The sequence below is a fragment of the Odocoileus virginianus genome, chromosome 12 (genome assembly GCF_023699985.2).
Source record: "Odocoileus virginianus isolate 20LAN1187 ecotype Illinois chromosome 12, Ovbor_1.2, whole genome shotgun sequence".
Classification (NCBI taxonomy): domain Eukaryota; kingdom Metazoa; phylum Chordata; class Mammalia; order Artiodactyla; family Cervidae; genus Odocoileus; species Odocoileus virginianus.
This window is the reverse complement of record NC_069685.1, coordinates 64,763,512-64,788,127: the sequence shown is the minus strand read 5'-3', so window position 1 is coordinate 64,788,127 and position 24,616 is coordinate 64,763,512. Positions and strand designations below refer to the sequence as shown.

Below are 24,616 nucleotides of genomic sequence, written 5' to 3'. Positions count from 1 at the left end.
CAGAGAGGGTAATTTTACCACTTTCTCATGAGTTTGAATGAAACATAATCCATCCTAAGTCTCTCATCTCTCTCTCTCTTTTTTTATTAAACTTTTTATTTGGCATTGGAGCATAGCTGAATATCAGTGTTGTGATAGTTTCAGGTGGGCAGCAAAGGGACTCAGCCGTACATATGCATGTATCCATTCTCCCAATCCTAGGTCCACTATCACTTATTCTATGTTAAGTGGAGAAAACTGAGTTTTTTAAAAATATTTATTTTTAGTTATTGGGCTATGCCGGGTCTTACTCACAGCATGTGGGATCTAGTTCCCTGACCAGGGATTGAACCTGAGTCCCCTGCATTGGGAGTGGGGAACCCTGGCCACTGAACCACCAGAGGAGTCCCAAGAACTATTTTCCTGTTAAAAAGAAAACACATTAAAATTGCATTGTAAGGTTAATAGGCAACATTCATAAGTGGCAAACACAGGTCTCAAATAAGAGGAGGTAATAAAGAACTAGAAATTTTTAGAAAAATATGATCTATATTTAATGAAACCCCATCAGTGAGTGAAGGCTTCTCAGGTGACACTAGTGGTAAAGAACTTGCCTGCCAATGCAGGAGACGTGAGACTCCAGTTCGATCCCTGGTTTGGGAAGATCTCCTAGAGGAGGGAATGGTTACCCACTCCAGTATTCTTGCCTGGAGAATCCCAAGGACAGAGGAAACTGGCGGGCCATAGTCCATATGGTCACAAAGAATTGGACATGATTGAAGCAGCTTAGCACACTTACATCAGTGAGTGAACATTGGTTTCATTGTTAACATTTTCACTGTCCTGTTTCTCCCAGAATCTGCAGTTATCTGAGCAAACTTGCCTCTCCCTTTATAGGAACTGGTCTCAGGATTGAGATCGGTGGTTTCTTTCTCAGACTGTTTCAGCTGGGGAGCCATTTCATTATGTGCCAGGAAGTTTCTGAACCTGCAGTGTAATTAATTCCTTTAATAGGCTCCTCTCTAGGGAAGGCCCATTAGCAGACATCATTATGAATTAATATCTTAGTCCAGGAGAAAAGCCCTTGGAGGCAACAGTGAAACAGATCAATCTTTGTTGAGAGATGTGACCGGGGGACTTAACCACATTCCTTGTGGTTTCAGAATGACATGCGTGTTCTTGGACCTGTAGATAGTCAGAGATAGTTGTCTTCTCAGTAATACCCTGACCACACCAGCTCTTTAACATTAAGAGAGAGTTCTCAATGCTGTAATTTCTTAGAAGAGAGCGGCGTGGTGAATGTGCACGCTGCCTGCGGACTGACTGATGCCTGTGAAGAAAGCCACGAGCCACTTAAAGTACACTTGAGGCTGCTGGACAAATCCATTCTAGAGTAACATAAAATTCAGGAGTCCCCCCAACCCCGCCCGCCTTGATCTTGTTAAATAGTAATGAAATCTTTTTTGGGACTTCCCTGGTGGTCCGGTGGCTAAGACTCCGTGCTCCCAACACAGCAGGCCCCAGGTTTGATCTCCTGGTCAGGGAACTAGATCCCACATGCTGCAGCTAAGACCTGGAGCAGCCAAATACATAAATATTAAAAAAAATAGTAATGAAGTCTTTCTGCTGGAGTCTGAGTATTTTCCTGATTATTTTCACATTGCTTTGGGTTCAGAAAAGACCCTGATGCTGGGGAAGATTGAGGGCAGGAGGTGAAGCGGGCAACCGAGGCTGAGATGGTTGGATAGCATCATCGACTCAATGGACATGAGTTTGAGCACACTCTAGGAGATCGTGAAGGACAGGGAAGCCTGGCGTCTGTAGTCCATGTGGGTGCAGAGTGGGCCACGAGACTGAACAACAAAACCTGTGTGACCTTGGGCAAGTGGTTTCGTTTCTCTGTGTCTTAGACATCTCGTCTGAAATCGAGCTGACAGCAGGACCTGCCTCCTTTGGTTGTGGGGGGATTAAATGAATGAGCACGAGTGGGCGGGTGCTCAGCAGAACGCCCAGCCCAGAGCAAGCCCCAGCGATCCTGACTAATACCGCGATTAGCTCTGCCGAGGGGAGGGCGCCCTGCCGCACGCCGGCCTGAGACAGAAGCCGAAAACCTCTGACAGAGCAGAGGATGGGTGTGTGGGTCCAGGGTGGGGCCCAGCCACAAAGGGACGTGAAGGAACTTCTGGGGGTGACAGAAATGCTCTGTATCTTGATTGTGGCGGCCGTTACCCTGGTGTAAACTTAAAAAAAATAACTCGGAGCATTCTTTCCCTGATCACCCCCTTCCGTATACCAGCCCAGGCCGTGTAACCTCTCGACGTCGGGTTAATGCAGCGTTTGCCTGGTTGATTTTGTGTCTCTGAGCAATTTCTCCTCTAATGCCTCTTTGTGTGCGCATGTTCACCCTCACTTCCGTGACCGTGTCAATAAATACACCTGGAACGCGTATGTGGCCGTTTGTTTAAAAAGGAGGGTAAGAAACAGACGTGCATATGCTAGTAGGTTTACCTGTTTAGGCCCTAAAATAGCTCTAGAAAGACATATGAGAAAGTGGTTATCTTAGTCACCGGTGGGGAGGGGACCTCGGGACGGGCTGGGAGGGATGTGTCTCGTTCTATAGCCTTTTGTTCCTTTCGAATGTTCGATCCCGTGAATGAATTACCTAATCAAAAAAATAAATAAATAAAACGTAGGCAATGACAAGAACCCTGCCGAGTTCGTCAGTTCGTTCAACAAATATTTACCGGGCACCCACCACTTGCCAGGCAGGCAGCAGGGTTAAGGTGTCCAGGGCTGTGTCTCTGCCGCGCGATCCTTCACAAACGGTGCGTCAGGGGCCCTGCGTGCTCGTTCAGCCTGAAAGCTTGCTGACAGGAGATGCAAAGGGCCCGGGTTAATTACAGTGGCCGGGGCTGGCCTGTGATTTAGGGAAAACACAAGGTCAGGGGCAATTATGGTATAAGGGACTTCCTTCCACATACTGAAAAGACGCAGAAAGCTGCACCGTGGCAAGGGTGTCGGATAATACCTCATCCCAAATGTGTCTGAAGCGTGAACTCTCTTTGTGCCAGGCATTCTTCTAAGTGCTTCACTTGAATCAGTTCACTCAGTTTTCACAGTAACTCCAAAGGGAGACCCTATCATGGCCCCCACTTTTACACATGGGGGAAATTGAAGTGCAGAGAGAGCAGCCAGCTTGCCCAGAGTCACACGGCTCAGAAGTAGAACGACCAGGGTTTGAACCCAGGCAGTGTCCAAACTCCAGAACCCTCAACTTTAAAAAAAAAATTAATTTATTTATTTTAATTGGAGGCTAATTACTTTACAATATTGTGGTGGTTTTTGCCATCCATTGATGTGAATCAGACACGGGTGTACATGTGTCCCCCTGTCCTGAACCCCCCTACCACCTCCCTCCCACCCCATCCCTCTGGGTCGTCCCAGCACACCAGCTTTGAGTGCCCTGCTTCCTGCATCGAACTTGGACTGGTCATCTGTTTCACCTGTGGGAATATACATGTTTCAGTGCTATTCTCTCAAATCCTCCCACCCTTGCTTCTCCCACAGAGTCCAAATGTCTGTTCTTTACATCTGTGTCTCCTTTGCTTTCTCACATATAGGGTCGTTGTTATCATTTTTCTATATTCCATATATATGTGTTAATATACTGTATTGGTGTTTTTCTTTCTGACTTACTTCACTCTGTATAATAGGCTCCAGTTTCATCCACCTCATTAGAACTGACTCAAATGCATTCTTTTTTGTAGTTGAGTAATATTCCATTGTGTATGTGTACCACGACTTTCTTACCCCTTCATCTGCCAATGGACATCTAGGTTGCTTCCATGTCCTGGCTATTGTAAACAGTGCTGCAATGAACATTGGGGTACATGTGTCTCTTTCAATTCTGGTTTCCTTGGTGTGTATGCCCAGCAGTGGGATTGCTGGGTCGTATGGCAGCAGAACCCTCAGCTTTAACCACTTCAATATACTGTCTTTTGGGAAAAGGACTTAGAAAATGTTCCTTGCTCCATCTCTGTTGAAATTCTACCTTTAATAACAATGTCATAGAACTTTACAGCTAGGAGAGCCCTCAATATTCTGTTTACTTGATTCTTCTTTTTTTAAAAAAAATTATTTTTATTTATTTGGCTGCACCAGGCCATAGTTGTGGCATGTGGGATCTTCAGTCTTCATTGTGTGGGACCTTTAGTTGCAGCATGTGGGATCTAGTTTCCTGACCAGGGGCCCCTGCATTGGGAGCACAGAGTCTTAGCCATTGTAGCACTAGGGAAGTCCCCTCATTTGATTTGATTCTTATCCAAAGAGCAACTTCCTGGTCAACTCAACCCGAACACTTCTAGTGATGGGGAACTCGTTACAGCCAGAAACAGTCATGGGCTGACAGTTTTAATAATGGAAACATTACATCCTTGTGCCAGGCACCGTTCTAGGGCATGAAGGAGAAAGTCCTCCAGCTGTGGAGCCCAAACCTGCCTCCCTGCAGCCTCTTCCTACTGGATCTGTGTTCTGTCTTTGGAACAACCCAGACTGGGTCTGTGCTTCCCTCATCTGACTTGGCCTCGCAGTTTGCAGACAGCTGTGAAGTTCTCCTTAGACATTCTTCTCCCCTGTTTCCTCAGTCTCCCCTCGTTTCGCATTCCCAACATGAGATTCGCTTTTCTTACAAATACGCTTCCATTTTAAAATGCAGATGTGGGGAGGGCAGCCCACTGAGCTTCATCTGAAGCGTCGCTCCCATCAGACTGTCTTGAGGGGAAGAGTCTGGATTTGGGAAAGGAGAGGGGAGAAACAGTCGGGAGCGTGGAGCGGGTGTCGATGCAGGATCTCAGGGGCAGGCAAGGAGCAGCGCTGGGACCCTGAACTCCTGACATGAAGGAACAGAACAGGCCAAGAGCGAAAAACAGGACAAGCGACAAACGCCTGTTGAGCACCAGCTGTATACATGCTGGGCACTTAGCTTGAGTTGCCTGGCCTAATCCTCACAAGGGTGTGAGTAGGTAGGCGCCTGAAGTACTGTTATCCTGAGTAACCCGAGCAGGAGCCGGGAAATAGCCTAAGAAATGCCAGCCAGGTTCAGCAGCCATACCCTAGCCTTTACCTTAACAACCTTGCTCAAAGAAAGATGAAAACCTAAATTTGCCTGCTTACCCTGGAGCTGACCAATAATTATTCAGACGGAACCCAGATGCCCCAGACTTCTCCAGCCTTCAGCAGTCCTGCGGTACCCAGGGAGGAACCTCGCTCTTAGACCAGCTTTCTGCCCCAGCGGTCTGTCCCGGCTGTTTCTGGCTCTCTGGATCTGCCTGCCTCACCACTCCTGTCTCGGGGAAACCTTTTACAGCTGAACCTCATGGCACAGTTAGGACCGGATGAAAGTGTTTAGGGAGGCTTGTCCCCAGGGGGGTCCTATTGAGCAGATCTCATGTCCAACTTCCGGCTGGGTTGTAGAGGTCAGTAGACCCTCTGCCTCTCCTACAGTCGGTTACTGGTGAGCGTGAGTCTGCCACCTCCAAGAGTCAGTCTCGACGACTTTGACACCCCCTGTTTGCAGAGATACAGCCACCCAGGGGAAGTGATGTGAGTCGATTAGCGCCTCAGGTCTTTCCATTTCTGCGTAGGGTTTTGGCTTTACCATTGCCTAACCAAAGAGCCCACTAATTAAGGCCCTCATCCTAACGGAGACTGCAAACTAACATAGCAAGTCTCAGCCAGGGCCTCATTGCACGAACACACAACCACACTGAAAATATTCTTTTAAAAATACATATATATATATGCGCTGATAATTTCTGAAGAGGATACATTTGGAGCAAACAGAGGCATCTCATTTGTATAGAACCTCAGACTCATGCCATGGGAGGGGTGCTCAGTGCCTTGTACAGTGCGGGTCTCATTTTATCATCTGGGTCTTCTTTCTGATTGAGAATGATCGCCACTGAGAATTATTTTCACTATAAGTCCAGAAACTTACTGGGAATCTCTAAAGATCCAGTACTACTGGGTTTGAAACCGTGAACTGACAATGTTAAGACACCCTGAGAACTGGCTCTAATAGTGTTTTTTTTTTTTAAATGTATATTAACACATTTATGTGGAATCTAGAAAAACGGTACTGATAAACCTATTTGCAGGGCAGGAATAGAGATTCAGGCATAGAGAACAGACTTACGGACACAGCAGGGACAGAAGCAGCTCAACCTGGTGCTCTCGGCAAGCTCGAGGGGTGGGGTGGGGTGGGAAGGAGGTTCGAGAGGGAGGGACGCATGTGCACCTGCGGCTGATTCATGCTGATGTGCGGGAGAAACCAACGCAACACTGCAAAGGAATTATCCTCCCGTTAAACGTGAATGAAAAGAGCAAAACGTGCGCCACTTTGAACTTGTGTGAGTGTCACTCTGACACTGGTGAATCTTCCCAGTCTCTTCCTGGTAGAGGTGAGCTGGAGAATGAAAGGACCCTGACACCAGAGGGACCTTCGAGAAGGGAAATGAAGGTGTGGTTTCGGTGCCTGGCTTCAAAGGCTGGTGGCAGTCATGAGCTGCACCAACCCTCTTTCCAGCTAGACCAATTTTCTGTAAAGACAGAAAAACCGCAGGCAGCCCAAGTCAAATTTCCCCTGCATAGATTTCAGTTTAACGACATCCCAGTTTCCAGGCGACCTGCAGCAGATCTTTGCGGGCGCCGGCGCTGCTGGGGTGGGGGAATGGCTAGAGCACTGTGGTTTAGGCTCCCCAGCTGGGGTCTGAGTTGTCCTTCTTTTCACTGAACTTCTAGCTTCTTAATGAACTTGTGGTTATTCATTCGGTTATTATTAAGGACAGAAATGAATAGGCTAGAAAAAGGATTGTTTTTTTTTCTCTCCGCATCCCAATAAATCATCCAGTAAATAGAACTGAACACCCTCCCATGTTGATAGCTGGCTGAACTTCTGAGCTCTGCTGTGTCAAATCAGCGAGTTCATGTTTTCATGGTTCTCGGATCCTCTTGACAACGCGTCTCCTTCTTGATGTGCCCAGCCAGGGCACGGGTCCAGCACCTTCTCTCTGCTGCTGAGACACATACACACAGAAACACACACACACTCTCTCTGTCTCTCTCCATCAGACACACACATCCCGCCTGTTGGCATCCATTGCGGGAGGAGAGGGGTGTTAACAGAGACAATAAAAGCACTAAAAGACCATCTAGACAGATTCAGACTCTAGACTTTGACTTAAAGGATCTCCCACCTTAGGCTAAATTTATGAAAATTATAGACTGAGAGCTAAATTCCTCTTTTAAACAAAACGGTTCTCTCTGAAATCCAGATTGACTAATTACTGCCTATAACTCTCGGGCTGAGAATCAGAGCCTCCTGGGGTATTGAGGAAGCTGCTTGGTGTTCAGACACCTGAGGCTCCGAGGCAGGCTCACTGCCTCACAGGGTTCGCCCTGTCAGATTTCTGACACCCTGTGGAGTAAGTTCCTCCAGACACGGAGCATGGGTGACCTCCTATAGCTTTCGCCAGTCTGCTCTGAGCTCTGTGCTCTGAGAGACACAAAACAAGCCTAATCCCTCCACTAGACAGCTAATCTCTTCATAGGGTTCTCTCAGAAGAAGCTCTGCTGACTCAGGCTCCGTTCTCTCAAGGATAAAATGAGCCCGTACCTTCCCCCTCCTGCTCCTCTCGGCGGCAGGGCGAGCTCACGGGAGGACACGCCACGTGCTGGGGAAAGGGAACTAGCTCGTCCCTGGCAGGCCTGGGGCTACAGCCCAGCTCAGGACCCCAGCTGGGGGGCTGCCTGTGGGCAATCGGAAGTTGGAGAGCCTCCTGAAGGGGAGTGTGACGACCACAGGCTGCTGCTGGCTTGAGTGCATGTCTGGCCCCTGGGAGTCTCCTCTCAGCCCAGATCAGAGGTCTGCCCTGGGTTCTGAGTCTTTACTGTGCATTAGAACCCAGGGAGTTCTCCAGAGGGCCCACCCCCTGGGGTTCTGATGAATAGAAATGAGGCAGGCCTAGTAGTCTGCGGTTTAACAAGCACTCCAGGTCCTGATGTCCTCACTACACTGATCTGAATGAAGAAAACTAGACGAGCCAAAAAATACCTTGTGTTTTGATTTTATTTAACCAGAAAACACACACACTTACAACATTTAACTTGTTGGTCCTATCCATTTAAATTATTAAATTTTATGGTATATAAATAATTCACATAACACTGACATTTATTATTCATCTGATGCTAATCATTAAGTCTATTAGAATTCTTCCAGAAGGACGGGAGGACTGGGGGCCTCATCTGCAGGTTACAGACTGATGAGCTGAAGTCTGGGTTGGGGGAAGTGTGCCACAGGGGCTCTCGGAAGGGAACCAGGCTCCTGCATTGCAGCTGGTTCCCGTCTTGGGCGGCTAGCAGAAGACAGCGCAGGGCCGGCTTTGGGGAACTCTACAGGGAGACTACATTTTGGTCCAACACTTAGCTGATTAATCTTGTGATTGAAGTTAACACAGAAATCACACCTGGATCAGCACAGCCACACACACGCTATGTGATTCTGTGGGAATTCTAATGAACTGCAGAGGGATTCCAGTACACAGGTTACAACAAGTTAAAACCTTTTGCGGTTGTCTGAGTACCTGGGGAGTTGAATTATGCAAAGAAAACCCTCTTTCCCTTGAGAAGGACAGCTTGTTTCTCTTCCAAAGAGCTGCTGTGGTTCTTTTCCAGCTATAAAGGGTGTCTCATCTCTAACTCCGCCTCAAAGCAATGCTGGCCCCAAGCAGTCCTAGTGACCTCGTTTCCTTGTGGCCAAGTGAACCCATGTCCTACCTGGTCATTCAGCACTTAGTGCATTGACACAGAAAGTTGAGCAATACATTTAGTAAAGGGTTTTGGTGATAGAAACTTACTTTCCTACTAAGACACTTCATGCACACTTGTTGCAAAATGGACTTATTTTAGAATAAAAGTAGCAAAGGCAGCCAAGTTTCACTTTCTGTCAGGGATGAAGACTTTCACTGGTTCGCTGACCTTCCTCTTCTTTCTGGATCTCTCAGAACTTTGCTGACTGCACACGAAATTCATTCTTTGAATCTGTGAGAATCACCAGAGAGAAGCAGCGTTCAGCAGAGATTCTGGTATCTGTACAAGGCACAGAGGACAGACCAAGCCTTAACCCCCTGAGCGGCGAGCGGATCCAAACCTGCCTTCCTGCGGCCGGGCTAGCCCTGCCCCGAGGCCCTGCGGCCAGAGCGGAGCCTGGCATTCCGGCTCTCAGGAGCTGAGGCCCCTGGAGGCAGCCAGGTTCAGGGACAGTTTCTTGGCTCTCTTTAGCGAATTCAGCACATCCAGCTCTTGAGAAAAAGAGCTGTCAAGAGGTGGGGCCAACTACGAGCCATTAAGGGTCAGGAGAGATCCAGGGCACTGACAGCTTTAGAGGCAAATATAATTCACGTCACCTTTTCAGTGACCAGAACCATGCAGTCTTACCTTTTTTAAACTATAGGTTCAGATTAACAAGGTGGGACCATGACCACCTTTCTGCTTGATGAGAATTATGTTACTGACTAAAGAGAATTCGGTTAGTGAATCATCATGGACATATATTTCTCCATTGGGCTCAGCTTTGGTAAAGATTTTAGAATTTATTTTTGTTTAACCGAGCGAACAACTCGATGTCAGACAATCCCTAATGCCTGGAATTCCAAGACAGGCATGGAGGACATTTTTATAGTTTCCAGCCACTAGATGGGAGAAAAGGTTTTTCCATGTTCTCTGTTCTTTCTTTGGAGGAAAATGGAATAAGATACATATTTTTAAGCAAGACTTGTCAGAATATCTAGTAGAAGTTCCAACATTATTCTTTTCTTTTGTTATAGATACAGGTTGTTATTGTTGGCATGCTTTTACTACAAAATAATGGAAGTATCAGTAAAGCAGCTAAGAACCACTTAGAGCCAAAGATTGGTTCTACAAATACCTAATTTCATCACCAGTTTTGCATTTTAAAAAGTAGTTGAATTTCTGATCTCAGAAACCACAAATTCCCTTTGGCTTAAACCAAGACATTGGCTATATGGAACACTAAAACTCTGAGAAAATAATTAGAGCTGCTCATTAAGTAACTGGTTTGCTTAGATATACAAAAGTTTGAAAGGTCTGCTGTAAAGGTAAGGAAATAGCAACATAAAAACCCAAAGCACAAAAACCAACTTCTTTATCTGGGAGGTGAATTTGTTTCAGTGTAGCTATAAGAAAAAGTACTTGGTAAAATTCTAGCTTTTCTAAAAATGTGCTTGGGTATGCTTTCCATTCAAATGAAATTATCCCCACTTCTATCAAGTCAGGTTACACTGGGAAGAAGAGAAGATGGGTGTACAGGTTGGTCTGATGGTTTGATAGTTTTGTTCTCTTTTTCTTCTTTGCTAGAGTCAACCAGAGTTTTGTTACAAGCTTCAGAGCTTTAATTTTCTTGCAGTGAGTTCACTGAAACATCTTCATAATGTATACAAGGCAACTAGTGAGGTCTGGGAAGTTCACTGGTTTATAGAAAACTAGTGGGTTCAAAAGCAAGTATGTGATCAGTTGGGGTGCTTCCTAACATAGATAAATAGTCCGTGTTCTGAACTGTATAAGCCCACAAATTTATCCATACCATCAAAGCAGCATTTGAGAAACATTTTTCAGGTGTGCTCCAACTCGCTGAGTTTGCATCGCTGATGCCAAAGCCACCCAGGCAGGCATCCCACTGGAGGTGTCCAGGTTAAAACCTGGGATTCATCCATGGCTACTGCATCATCCTCACCCTAACGTCTAACTAGTCACTAATTCCGGCTGAGCCTGCCTCCTTAATATCTTTCAGATCCATCCATTTTTCCCTCTTGTCCTGCCTCTGGTTTACCGTAGGCCAGTATCATCTCTCCTAACTCCTGGATCTCAAACTGCCACTCTTCCTGCCTCTCCCACTCCGGAGCCCAAGTAGTCTCTCTTAAATCTGACTACATGGCTCTCCTGATTCATCACCCATGTTAGTGACTTCCCACTGTTCTTAGGACAAAGCCCACACTCTCTATGGCCCTGGCCCATCTCTGCAGCTCCATCTTGCCCAGACTTCCTTGGCTGATTGCAGTTCTCACATGGCCCCTGCTCGCCCCACTCTGGACTTGGCCTCTGGTGTCCACTCCCACGCTCTGCTCCTGCCCTATCACTGGGTGCAGGGAATTATTGGCCGAATGAATGAATGTGTTCTGCGCTGGCACTAATACCGTGTCTCTGGTAATGTAAAAGTGCATAAGACACAGTTGTTTTCAAGGACTGAATCTTGTAAGGGAGAGACATTAAGCACATGATTGCAAAATAAGGCAGTACAACATAATAGAAATTCATTCATCAATTATTAATGGAGTGCCAGCGCTGTGCGTGGTATTGTTCTGGGTGCTTGGGGCACATTAGTGAACAAACGAGATAAAAATCCTTGCCCTGTAGATTTTACAGTCCGGCCATGTTACTTTTTGGTTTAATGATTTCCTATGGCATCTCACCACTTTTAGGCAAAGTCCAAAGTGCCTCCCTTGGCTTTTCGTACACCATCGGGGGTTCTGGGAGAGGGAGGGGCCTTTGTGGGGGTCGCTACCGTCTGAACACCCCCCAGTTCAAGTCGCCGCCTGCCAGGGCCCGGCTGTGCCCAGCAGTGTCCGCCGCCTCTCCTCCACTCTGTCTCAAACTCTGCCCACTGTTTTCTCAGCCCCCACGAATGGCAAATGGCCCATCACGGCAGATGCGTGTGTGTGTGTGTGGGTGTGTGTGTGTGTGTGTGTGTGTGTGCGTGTGCGCACGCGCGCGCTGGGAACAGGAGCATCTTCCTAAGGAATGAGCGCAGAGCTGCCATCACGGTCTTAGAGCCCCTCTGTGCGCTGTTAATAGAGTCCCAGGAGGTTAGGCACCGCCTGTCTTGGTCACAACTTGCATGTAGTAGGGCCTGAATTCATTTTCTTCCTATGAATGATTGAATGAATCTGTCCTCAAACAACACTCTGCCTGCTGTATAGAAAGGGGTGTGGACCATACACAAAAATAAACTCAAAATGGATTAAAGATCTAAATGTAAGACCAGAAACTATCAAACTCCTAGAGGAGAACATAGGCAAAACACTCTCCGACATAAATCACAGCAGGATCCTCTATGACCCACATCCCAGAATTTCAGAAATAAAAGCAAAAATAAACAAATGGGACCTAATGAAACTTAAAAGCTTTTGCACAACAAAGGAAACTATAAGCAAGGTGAAAAGACAGCCCTCAAATTGGGAGAAAATAATAGCAAACGAAGCAACAGACAAAGGATTAATCTCAAAAATATACAAGCAACTCCTCCAGCTCAACTCCAGAAAAATGAATGACCCAATCAAAAAATGGGCCAAAGAACTCAACAGACATTTCTCCAAGGAAGACATACGGATGGCAAAAAAACACATGAAAAGATGCTCAACATCACTCATTATCAGAGAAATGCAAATCAAAACCACAATGAGGTACCATTATACGCCAGTTAGGATGGCTGCTATCCAAAAGTCTACAAGCAATAAATGCTGGAGAGGGTGTGGAGAAAAGGGAACCCTCTTACACTGTTGGTGGGAATGCAAATTAGTACAGCCACTATGGAAAACAGTGTGGAGATTTCTCAAAAAGCTGGAAATAGAACTGCCATATGACCCAGCAATCCCACTTCTGGGCATACACACCAAGGAAACCAGATCTGAAAGAGACACATGCACCCCAATGTTCATCGCAGCACTGTTTATAATAGCCAGGACATGGAAGCAACCCAGATGCCCATCAGCAGATGAATGGATGAGGAAGCTGTGGTACATATACACCATGGAATATTACTCAGCCATTAAAAAGAATTCATTTGAATCAGTTCTAATGAGATGGGTGAAACTGGAGCCCATTATACAGAGCGAAGTAAGCCAGAAAGACAAAGACCATTACAGTATACTAACACATGTATATGGACTTTAGAAAGATGGTAACGATAACCCTATATGCAAAACAGAAAAAGAGACTCAAATGTATAGAACAGACTTGTGGACTCTGGGAGAAGGCGAGGGTGGGATGTTTCAAGAGAACAGCATTGAAACATGTATATTATCTAGGGTGAAACAGATCACCAGCCCAGGTTGGGTACATGAGACAAGCGCTCGGGCCTGGTGCACTGGGAAGACCCAGAGGGATTGGGTGGAGAGGGAGGTGGGAGGGGGGACTGGGATGGGGAATACATGTAAATCCATGGCTAATTCATTTCAATGTATAACAAAAACTACTGTAATGATGTAAAGTAATTAGCCTCCAACTAATAAAAATAAATGGGGAAAAAAAAACAACAGAAAGGGGTGTGGAGGCATCACGTGGACGCAGGCTGGTGAGTCACGTGACTGGAGTGGTCAGGTGATAACCTTGGGTGCCCGTGCAGGAGAGATGGCAACAGTGAGAGAAGTATTGAGAAGGGAGAGGCAGTAGGATGATCAGCTGGACACAGTGGTCAAGGAGAGGTGGGTAGGCCAACAATGACTCCCAGTTTCTGGTTCAGCCAACCTCGGGGATGGAGGGACTGTTCTCTCAGGCAGAGAACAATGGGCTTTTTGAACCTGCTGTGTTGGGAGTACTTGAGAAACGCCAGGTAGAGACAGGGGATCGGCAGCAACGTGCGAAGTCTGCAGCTTGGGGTGGCAGCCTGGGCTGCACAGGTAAATGTGGGAGTCGTCAGCATATGGAGGCTAGTTGATGCCGTGGGTGTGGAAGAGTTTGCTTACTGAGAGATGAGAGTGTGAGAAAGGAAAGGAGGCCAGGACACAGCCATAAGGAACTCCAACACTTAGAGATCAGGCGAAGAGCCGACAAAGAAGGGTGCGAGAGACAGAGAAGTCTAGGTCGTCCTACAAAGAAAGCCAAGGCAGAGAGGTTTAAGAAGAGGGAATAGAGAAAATAAAAGCGATGAAGGCTTTTTTTCCCCTGTAGTGTCAGGGGTTGCTGAGACGTCAAGGATGATAAGGACTGAAATATGTCTACTTGATTTAGACAGGGAAGTTACTAGCTGCATTGGAGTTTGGGGGCAGAGGTCACCCTGAAGTCAGTTGAAGAATGCATAAAAAACTAAAGACATTGAGACAGCAAGTATACAAAATTTTATAAAAAGTCAAGAGGGAGTGACCAGCTCAACCTGGGGAATTTAGAGAAGGCCCCTAAGCATAAGAGAAACATTGAGATGGGTCTTAAAGTATGGGTTCACTGCATTGGAAATGGGGAAAGTGGGTAAGAGAGGTCAGTCTAGGTGGAAGGTTCATTCAGCATGTCTGAAGCACCAAGGTATGGAAAGACATGGATGGTACACGCAGCAGTGAGAAATATCCCTTTATTAGATTGGCCCTCAGGGTGAGGCGTTACATATCAACACTCTCCTGTTAAAAATGTAAATTCCCCGGTAATTATTATTCAGTATGATATTAGTGTGAATTAACTTAGCAAATGGTCTTCTCACAGGCTTTGGGAAGCAGACAGATAAGTATCAGCACAGAAGAGCAGTCAGGGCACCGTGCTTTGCATTAGGAGGTTGATCTGTCTGGGGAACAGAGCGGGTGGGCAGCCCCAGACAACCAGGAAATACCGTGAGAACTTTTTGTGCCTGGGGTGACAGTGCAGAGAATTTTGTTTATTACTTCAAAACTATCTGCCAGGTCAGATCTGGCAAAATGTTTTCTGTTTAGAAAGCCAGTCCTTGCCAGCATAGATGTATATATAATCAAGTGTTAAGTATGGAATCTCTGGACTTAGAAGTTCCCAGATCAAGGACATTTATGGTTCAGAGAGGGTTTGTGCTCTTATAACTAAGTTTTAGCTGTGATGTTAGTTTCAAATCCTCTCCCTTAAAATGTATCTTTTTTGCACAATGAAAGGTAGATCAACAGTGATTATCCAATAAATGCTATTAGCATGAATGGAGCTTGTTGTTAACATTGTGATGAGTGAGTGGTTAAGAAACCAAACGCTTAAAGGGAATGCTGACCTCCAGCTCCAGTGGAGCTGTGAGCTCTCTGGTGTGCTGGGAAGTGTCTCACATTTTCCTGGGATTTATGAAGAGTTTGCCCACTGACTTAGGGTTCTGGACCATGTTTATCTCTATTTGGGAGGTAAATATGTAGTCTCCTTAGAAATCACATATTTCCATTAATCTCTAAAGTTTATTCTATCAGTTCTTCCTTCCTGCACATTTTCTAATGTATCATGTGGCTTTAAAAGTTCCATAATTAATTCATTTACTCAGCCAATGTTTGGGGCATCTTCTCTGTGTCAGATATTGTGCTGAGCACGAAAGACATGAAGCTGATCAAGACATACTTCATGTCCTCCAAGAGATTATGGTGGGGAAACAAACAGGCTGCAGATGAAATGGGAGTCATGTGTAGGGTACGGTGAAGCTTCCAAAAAGATCTTATCAGTTCTTCCTGGGGAGGCCTGGGAAGGCTTCAAGGAGGATTGAAACCTGAACTAAGAACAGCGAGATGAGCAGACATTCACCAGGCAGATGGCATTAGAGAGAACATTCTAGACAAAAGCAGCACAGGGATGGGACAGGAAGCAGAATACCCCTGGAGGACTGGGGCTCGTCCAGCGGGACTGACAGGAAGGGCACAGGGCGGTAGGCTGGGTCAGACAAGGTCGCTCTCCCAAGTGTGGATTTTTTGTGCTGTCATGGAGTGCCTCCACAGAGTTCTCAGAGCAGGTGTGCTGTGGAAAGGTCCTGACGGCAGCAGTGTAAGGGGCGAGCCGGGGGCAGTGAGACAAGGAGAGTAAGGTTCTTTCAGGAGGACTGATCCAAGGGAGAACAAGGGCTGCAGTGAGGGCAGACCAGGGCGGGCGATGGGGGCAGAGGGCAGAGGAGGGGGGGCGGTCTGAACCTGGACCCTGATACATCCTTGCCATTCACTGCGATGGGCACAGAGATGGCAGAGGAAAGAAAGGAGTGAAACCAAATGACAAGATGGTCAATGGTGCCACTGATCAAGACGGAAACAGAGGAAGCTGAGGGGGTGGGAGGTAGAAACAAGGTGGGGAGGGTGGACGGAGCAGTAACGGACTCTGGTTTCGAGATTCTGCGTTGGAGGTGAGCTCTCCAAATGCAGATGGCCCCCAGGGCCCGGGCTGGGTGATCTGGAGCCCAGGAGGAGGGAGGGCACTGTGCCAGGAGCACAGAGATAGGGTGTCTTCACTTCACATCAAAGACGGGCCATTACCCGAGCCTTGGCAGGAAGGTGGTTGACGTGGCTGTAGATGCAGGTACCTCTTTAAACAGGGGGGCAGGGAGTTGAATGATTCGTTCCTGATGGGCTTAGTTATTCCTATAAAGTAGAGTTCAGGTCATCTGTTTAGAAAGGGGAGTCAATTGTCATGGGTGGTATTGAAGACACTTACATGCTGTAAGCATGCAGAGTGGAAAGGAGCCACTGATGGACTTTCAGAACTAATAGTTATTGCTTAGGGTCCAGGTAACTTTAAGACACAGCACCTTCAAATGAAAAAATGTAACTCTGACATATTAAACATTTTGCTCTTCTTTTTACAACCATTTGAATGCTTACAATAGACTTGCTAAGAACATCACAAATGTTATCTCATTTATTCCTTGAGACAACTATGTGAGGACAAGAGAGGGGCTTTTTATTCCTCTCACAGATATAAAAACTGAAGCTCAGAGAAATGAAATGACTTGTTTACTTCACACATTTAGTAAGTGGAAGTCTTGAACACAGGTTTCATGACTTCAAATTCAGTACTTTTTATAATCTGCTTTCAACCCAAAGGGGAAACAAAGATAGGAGAACCCAGCCATCAGAACTCTGGGTAGGGCTCCTGCCCTGGGCTTCTGTCTGAGGCTGACCACTGTTGGGCACAGCCTTCTGGGACCGCAAATGATCAGCCAAAGCTGAGTTCATTAATCTTCCTTTGTGACCAATTTTGCCTCCTGACTTTTCAATTTCTGTTAATCACCATTTCCCAGTCATCAAAGGTGGAAAACACAGTCACCCTAGATTCCTCTCTCATTTCCTAATGCCCACACAGCACTCTTGTAATGAGTACGTGAAACAGCACGGAGCAGCTGGTCCATCTCCCACAGGCAAGGCATTCAGCGCCGGGCGGCTCTTGTCATTCCTACGCTAGCCAGACTGGATCCTGAGAAGGGCCACCGAAAGACGTCCATGTCCTAGTCCCTGGAGCCTGTGAACAATACCTTATACGGCAAAAAAGACATGCGGGGGGCAGTCTCTGCAGGGTGCCTGAGTGTCTTGAGATGAAGAGGTTATCCTGGATTATCCAGGTGACCCTACCCATGAGCACGTGTATCCGTACAAGAGGGAAGAAGAGGGGGACCGGAACACTGACAGATGAGGAAGAGACCGTGTGACCCCTGAGGCAAAAACTGGAGTGATGTGGCCATAAGCCAAGGAATGCCAGGGCTACCAGAGGCTGGAGAAAGCAGAGGACCAATTCTCCCCTAGATCATTTAGAGAAGTATGGCTTGCTTTCAGCCCAGTGACTGAGTTTTGGATTCCTGGCCTCTGGTGAGAGAATACATTTCTGATGTTTTAAGCCATGAGATTTGTGGTCATTTGTTACAGCAGCTCTAGGAATCTAACACATTTATTCCCCCAAAACACCTCATTCTTTCCTCTCTTCTCTATTTCTTCCACGTTTCAGAAGACAGAAATCTTCTATTATTAATACTTACTGTCTTAGGTTTTGAATAATTCTTTCAAGGTCAATCTCTAAAAGTATTTCATCCACAAAGTCTTTCCTATTTCTTTAATCTGATATGAATATTCTTTCTTGAGCAAATACCCACAGCACATTTTTTGTAATTATGTTTTCCTGACAGCATTAATATTTGTAAACAATTTGTCCTTTACCTAGAATAGGGTTTTAAGTTCTTTAGGAATTAATTTGTATTAATGTGATTTTTAGATTCCCTGCAATGCTTTACATGGTGTCATTTACACACCTCAGTAATTCTTTTGCTATATCTATCTGAACCACCTACAAAAGTATTCAAATACACAGTTATTCACACATCCTAAAGCTGCACTGTCAATATGGTAGCCATTAGCCATGCGTGACCACTTAAATTTAGTCAAAATTAATTAAAATTTAGAATTCAGTTCCTCAGTTGGCTTAGTCACATTTCAAGTGTTCAGAAGTCACCTGTGGATGCTCAATTCAAGTGCAGAATAAGCACATATCAGACATCACAGATATAGAACACTGTCATCATCACTGAAGTTCTCCTGCACAGAACTGCTTCACAGAGGCAATCTGTGACTAATCCAAGCAGACAAGTTTCCTAGGGACCGTGCTGACAGGAGAGAAATTAGAAATAAATTTTCCTCAAAAACGCAAAGACCCATTACTGTAAAAAAGTCACAATTTTCCAAGATTACTTTATCAAATCAATGCAATCCCAATCAATATCCCATTAACATGTCTTTTGGAACTGAAGATGATTCTAATGGTTGTCTAGAAGTGAAAATATACAGAAAAATCTTTAAAATACTGAAAAAGAAGAACTATGAAGGGGGAAAAGAGTTGTTTTTCCAGACTGCAAACACAGAGTAATTAAAACACAATAGCAATAAGAATAGACATATGAATTAATACAGTAAAATACAATAGCAAGTCTAAAAACAAACTATCTAGGATTTTTAATTTATGATAGAAATAGCATTCAGATTATCAGGGAAAGGGTAGCAATTCAACACCAACACAATGGGAGGACTCTCTCACACCAGGAAAACAAAATCCAGCTAGCTTAGGGAGCCAAAAGTAAAAACTAAAATTAGTTTATCAGAAGAAAATGTATCAATAGAAAAACTTCTTAGAAGAAAATATGGAAAAACATGTGTACAGCTTTAGCACTGCAGAGACATTTTTTAATGTTTGTTTATTTGGCCGCACCAGGTCTTAGCTGCGGCGCGCGGGACCCAGTTCCCTGATGGGGGATTGAACCTGGGCCCCTTAAGAGGCGCAGAGTCTCAGCCACTGGGCCACCAGGGAAGTTCATGCAAAGACCTTTCTAAGCAAGATATAAAATGGAAACCCATGGAAAGTTATCCCATGTTCCTAAATTGGAAGACCTAATGTTGTTAAGCTGTCAATGCTACCCAAAGCAAACTATGGATTCAGTATAATCCCTGTCAAAATCCTAGTGACTTTTTTTTTTTTAGAAATAGAAAACTTCATTCTAGAATTCATATGAAATCTCAAGGGACCCTGAATTGCCAAAACAACCTTGAAAAAGAAGAACAAAGGTATAGGCCTCACACTTTTGATTTCAAAACAACTACAAAGCTACAGTGATCGAAATGTTGTATTTGCCTAAAGACAGACATACAGACCAAGAAACAGAATAGAGTCCAGAAATAAATCCTCACATATATAGTCAAATGATTTTTGACAAGGATGTCCAGAAGGGATGCCCAATGGAGACTGATTTTTGACAGAGGAGATGCCCAGTGGGGAAAGGAAAGTCTTTTCAAGAAATGATATTGGTAGACCTGGATATCCATGTGCAAAACATACATACAAATATTAACTCAAAATGAACTGAAGACCTAAATATAAGAGCTAAAACCATAAATCTCATAGAAGAAAATGAAGGGGGAAGCCTCATGACATTGGATTGGGCAAGACTTTCTTGGACATGACACCAAAAACACAAGCAACAAAAGAAAAAACAGATAAATTTAACTTCATCACAATTAAAAACTTTTGTGCGCCACAGGACGCTACCAAGAGATGGACTACACAACCCATGGAATAAATGGGAATATTTGCAAGTCATATCTTGTAAGATATTAACATCCATAATATATAAAAAACTACAATTGCAACAAAACAATCTGATTAAAAAGTGGGCAAAAAAGAAAATATACAAGTGGCACAAAAGCAAATGAAAAAGATTCTCAACATCACTAATCATTCAGTTCAGTTCAGTTCAGTCGCTCAGTCATGTCCGACTCTTTGCGACCTCATGAATCGCAGCACGCCAGGCCTCCCTGTCCATCACCAACTCCCGGAGTCCACCCAAACCCATGTCCATCGAGTCGGTGATGCCATCCAGCCATCTCATCCTCTGTCATCCCCTTCTCCTCCTGCCCCCAATCCTTCCCAGCATCAGGGTCTTTTCCAATGAGTCAACTCTTCGCATGAGGTGGCCAAAGTATTGGAGTTTCAGCTTCAGCATCAGTCTTTCCAATGAACACCCAGGACTGATCTCCTTTAGGATGGTCTGGTTGGATCTCCTTGCACTAATCATTAGGGAAATGCAAATCAAAACCACAGTGAAATATCACTTCATACTCATTAGGATGGCTATTAGTAAAAACTAAGAAGAAAATGACAAGTATTGGGGAAATGTCGAGAAACTGGAACACTTGTGCATTGCTACTGGGAATGTAAAACAGTGCAGCTGCTATGGAAAACAGTGCAGCAGTTCCTCACGTAATCAAAAATGTAATTACCATATGATTCCAACAGTTTCACTTCTAGGTATATGCCCAAAAGAACTCAAAGCGTGAACCTGAATAGATATTTCTACACTTATGTTAACAGCAGCATAATTTACAATAGCCAAAAAGTGGAAGCCATCTCAATGTCCAGAGATGGATGAATGGGTAAACAAAATGCAGTGTATACATACAATGGAATATTGTTTAGTCTTAAAAAGGATGGAAATTCTGACACATGCTACTACATGGATGAACCTTGAAGACATTATGCAAGTGAAATAAGCCAGTCACAAAAGGACAACTAGTGTATGATTCCACTTATATGGGTTTTCTAAATATACTAACAAGGAAAAATCTCTAAGACATATGTTAAGTGAAGAAAGCAAGTTTCAGGAAAAGATGCCATTATCCCATTTATGCTTTTAAAATATCCACAAATATATGCATATGTTTGTATATATGTGTATGTATATATACCATATATGCATACATTCCTATACATGTATATAGTACTATCCAGTAGAAATAGATGCAAAACACCATTACAAGCCACATATAAAATTTAAAATTTTCTAGTAGGCACACTGTAAAAAGTAAAAGGAAACAGGTGAAATTAAATTTTAACAATTATTTGATCCAGTATATAAAAATATTATTTCAATATATAATCAATATAAAATTGAGATATTTTGCATTTTTTATATCATGTCTTTACAATCTGGTATATATTTTCCATTTACAGCACATTTCACCTCAAGGTAGCCACATTTCAAGTGGTTTACAGCCACATGTGACTACTGGCTACCATGCTGGACAGCACATCTTGTGTGTATGTTTTAAATTCAAAGTCAATGATATGGACTATCCTTATTGGTGGTTTTTTAATTATCTGTGAGAATGTATTCATGTGTAAATTGTATTGGGTTGACCAAAAAATTTCATTTGAGTTTTTTGAAGCATCTTACAGAAAAGCCCAAACAAGCTTTTTGGCCAACCCAATATAATTAGTTACATTAAAAATTTGAAGTGCCATCTTTTTTTATTGTTAAAACTATATCTTTTATTAATTGCTATGTTTATAATCAACAATCTTTATCTCTTTGTTTTCCTTTATTTCAATGTGATGAAAGTTTTATTACATTATTTTAATTCATAAACTGGGAAAGTCATAAAAGAACATTAAAAGCCTTAAAATTTGTGTAGTTTACCTTTTACAATTACAAAATATTCTAAAACTATTATTAGATACTTTTCAATAGAAAAATGTCAGCTACTTTCCTACTTCCACATGCCTGAGTAATTAACTATTAATTCTGTGGTAACTAAAGTAGAAATATAAAACACATATAAACACATTCAAGCACATACTTGAAGTAATTATAAAAATGAAAAAGTTGTTTTCAGTTTGTGGCATGTAGGAGGAAATGTACAGGCAATGACATGATGATGTTATTAGATGTACTAAACTTGACATAGGTTTGCTGATTCTTCAAAAAAGAGATGAACAGATAATAGATACAGAATTGGAAATGATACCCAGCTTCTCATAGACTTGCTATGTAGGTCATTTGCTTGAGTCTGAGTCTCTGAAAAGCACTTCAGCAGGTGTTGAAAGAAACACAGTATAACTGTAAGTACAGAAATGACTCTATAGAGATAGGCCCCGTAAAACAGACAGAAAAGGACCACTCTGGTATGAGGACTGTCTGAGGTGGAAGATCTCTTATCAGTGTGATGTCCAGACCTTGGGTCATGACGGCCTGCTCCTGCTGGCAGGAAAGAGAGGGCGAAGCTGACAACACTTAGGAGTTTTGGCACCCCCTAAACAGTTCTTGCATACAAGGTGGAGGCAGAATGGCAAAGATCCATTCACTGAAAAGTCAGATTTTCACTTTAAACTGGCCCTAAGTTCACTTGAAGAAACAAAGGAAAAAAAAAAAACTAAAAAGAAGTAGTTGAGTGTTAAGAGTATGGATAGGTTTTATATGAGGGACAGACACCTAACTTTAAGTTGTATTTTGCTTTTTCAGTGAACAGTGAAACATTTTCCAAGTTTTAAACAGAAAATGAAAATAATCATACCTCTCTTTCTGATCTACTTTTATTTGCTAATATATTTGAATCCTTTCCTATAATTAACAGAACTTTCCATGGCATCAGTTCAGTTCACATCTAGTTATTTAACTACCTGATTCCTTTTTCTGGATTTTATTTATCTATTGCATAACTAGTATAGCCACATGGTATGAAATTCAAAATGTAAAATAAAGGTGTACAGTGAGATTCTCCCTGCCACTCCGTGCCCTGTCTAGAAGGCAGTCTCTGCTACCAGTTTCTTGTACATCCTCCCAGAAACTGTTCTGTTTCCATTTTGAAATTAACTGTACAGGTGGTGCTAGTGGTAAAGAACCTGCCTGCCAATGCAGGAACCACAGGAGATGCGGGTTCAATTCCTGGGTTGGGAAGATCCCCTGGAGGACGGCATGGCAACCTACTCCAGTATTGTTGCCTGGAAAATCCCATGGACAGAGGAGCCTGGTGGGCCACAATCCATGGGGTCGCTAAGAGTTGGACACGACTGAAGCAACTTAGCATGCATGTACTGCTAAAAATCTTAAACTGCTAGAAAAAAGTTCACAGTATCATCCTCTTTGAGTTGTTTCACTAGAACTGGATCAGGCCTGGAACGATGAGGAAGTGAAGGGTTGTGACCAAGTCACCAACCTGGTTGCAGGGTCACACCCGGTCTCATAGCACATGAAGGTGGGGTTTCTTCCCGCTGCCTGCAGTTATCAGTTATCTTCCCCATCTGGAGACCCCATGTTTTCCTCCTGACTAAAGGAAGTGAGAGAGAACCAGACTGTAGGAGGGTAAAAATGAGGGTCGGGCAAGATTCAGGTACCAGGTATTCAGGTGGTGATGGGGCAGCAGGATGACGCGGCAGGCATGGGTGGCAGAGCATTTCAAGGTAGTGAGGAACACAGATGTGGGACAATGAGCTCTAACCAGTATCTCCCACAGGTAGGATGAAGTGAGGGCTAAATCAAAATGCAAGCAGGATGCTGTAGGTACAGAGAGGGAGAAAGAGGATGGGGGGAGGGGCTTCCTCAATCAGTCCAGGGCTGCTTGAGCATGTCTGATGAACTTCTCAAAACAGCACACGTTTTCCCTGACTCATGAAAACCGAGAGCTGGGAGAATGCCAGACCCGTGTGCTGAAGCTCAGTCAGTAGGGAAGCCTTTAAAAACCAATATGAGGAGGAAGCACTCAGAACTTGCACACGCACAAAAACGTAGAGATTAATAATAAGTCCCCCAGCAGCTTACGCCTGGTCTGTGTTGTGAATCTCAGAAACAAAACAAAACACACATTTTCAAAAGCTTTACTAATTAGTTAAAAGCGAGGCTGTCAGGCGCTGCTCGCCTCCAGGGGGCGCCATTCACATCGCCCCCGTGACTTCGGTAGCCCCTGGAATTCTGCAATGTCCTCCACACAATCCTGCATGGCAACCCTATGTGGGCAATCGTCACTTTTTGGGCGACCACTTCCTAAGTTTCCCCATCACTAAATTTTTCCTTGGGATACAAGATTTTCCTTTGGGCTAATATTTTCTATGATAAGAAGAAATCAGATGTTTAGAAATATGAATATGCTTTCTTAAAACTGCAAGTTTGTTGAGTATAAACTGCAGTGTAGCTATGCTACAGAATGTGGCTAGATTATACACCTAAAATATGACATAGTGTGCATATTTTCCAACGTATAAAGATTTTCCATGATGGGGTAGGGCTGCTTGGTCTCAAATATTATTTATTCAGAAATGTAAGGCTATTTCAAATCAAGTCGGCCAGAGAGCAGAGTGGAATAGTATTATTGTTGCAGGGCATCTGGCACATACATTGTCACTCTGAGGCTTTCAGATTTTATGATTCAAAGTTGAAAGTTTCAGAAGAAGAGTTTTCCTGATTCCTCCCCCCCCCCCCCACATGTCTGTTTTCATTGCCATTGTCAAATTCAGCAGGTTAAAGACATATACCCATTTGGAAAACAATATGATGGTGGGTCACATGAGAGAA

General features: G+C 44.2%; 1 protein-coding gene across 7 annotated transcripts in view; it reads right to left on the bottom strand.

The window, feature by feature from the left end:
• Nucleotides 1-8,086: 8,086 nt before the first annotated feature.
• Nucleotides 8,087-24,616, bottom strand: part of HORMAD2 (HORMA domain containing 2) — a 63,354-nt gene continuing 46,824 nt past the window's right edge. For all 7 annotated transcript variants that reach the window (XM_020907116.2, XM_020907115.2, XM_020907113.2 and 4 more), the window contains one exon: nt 8,087-9,078. In XM_020907116.2, the coding sequence (XP_020762775.1) occupies nt 8,974-9,078 (105 nt within the window). In that variant the 3' untranslated portion in view covers nt 8,087-8,973. The remainder of the gene's footprint in view (nt 9,079-24,616) is intronic.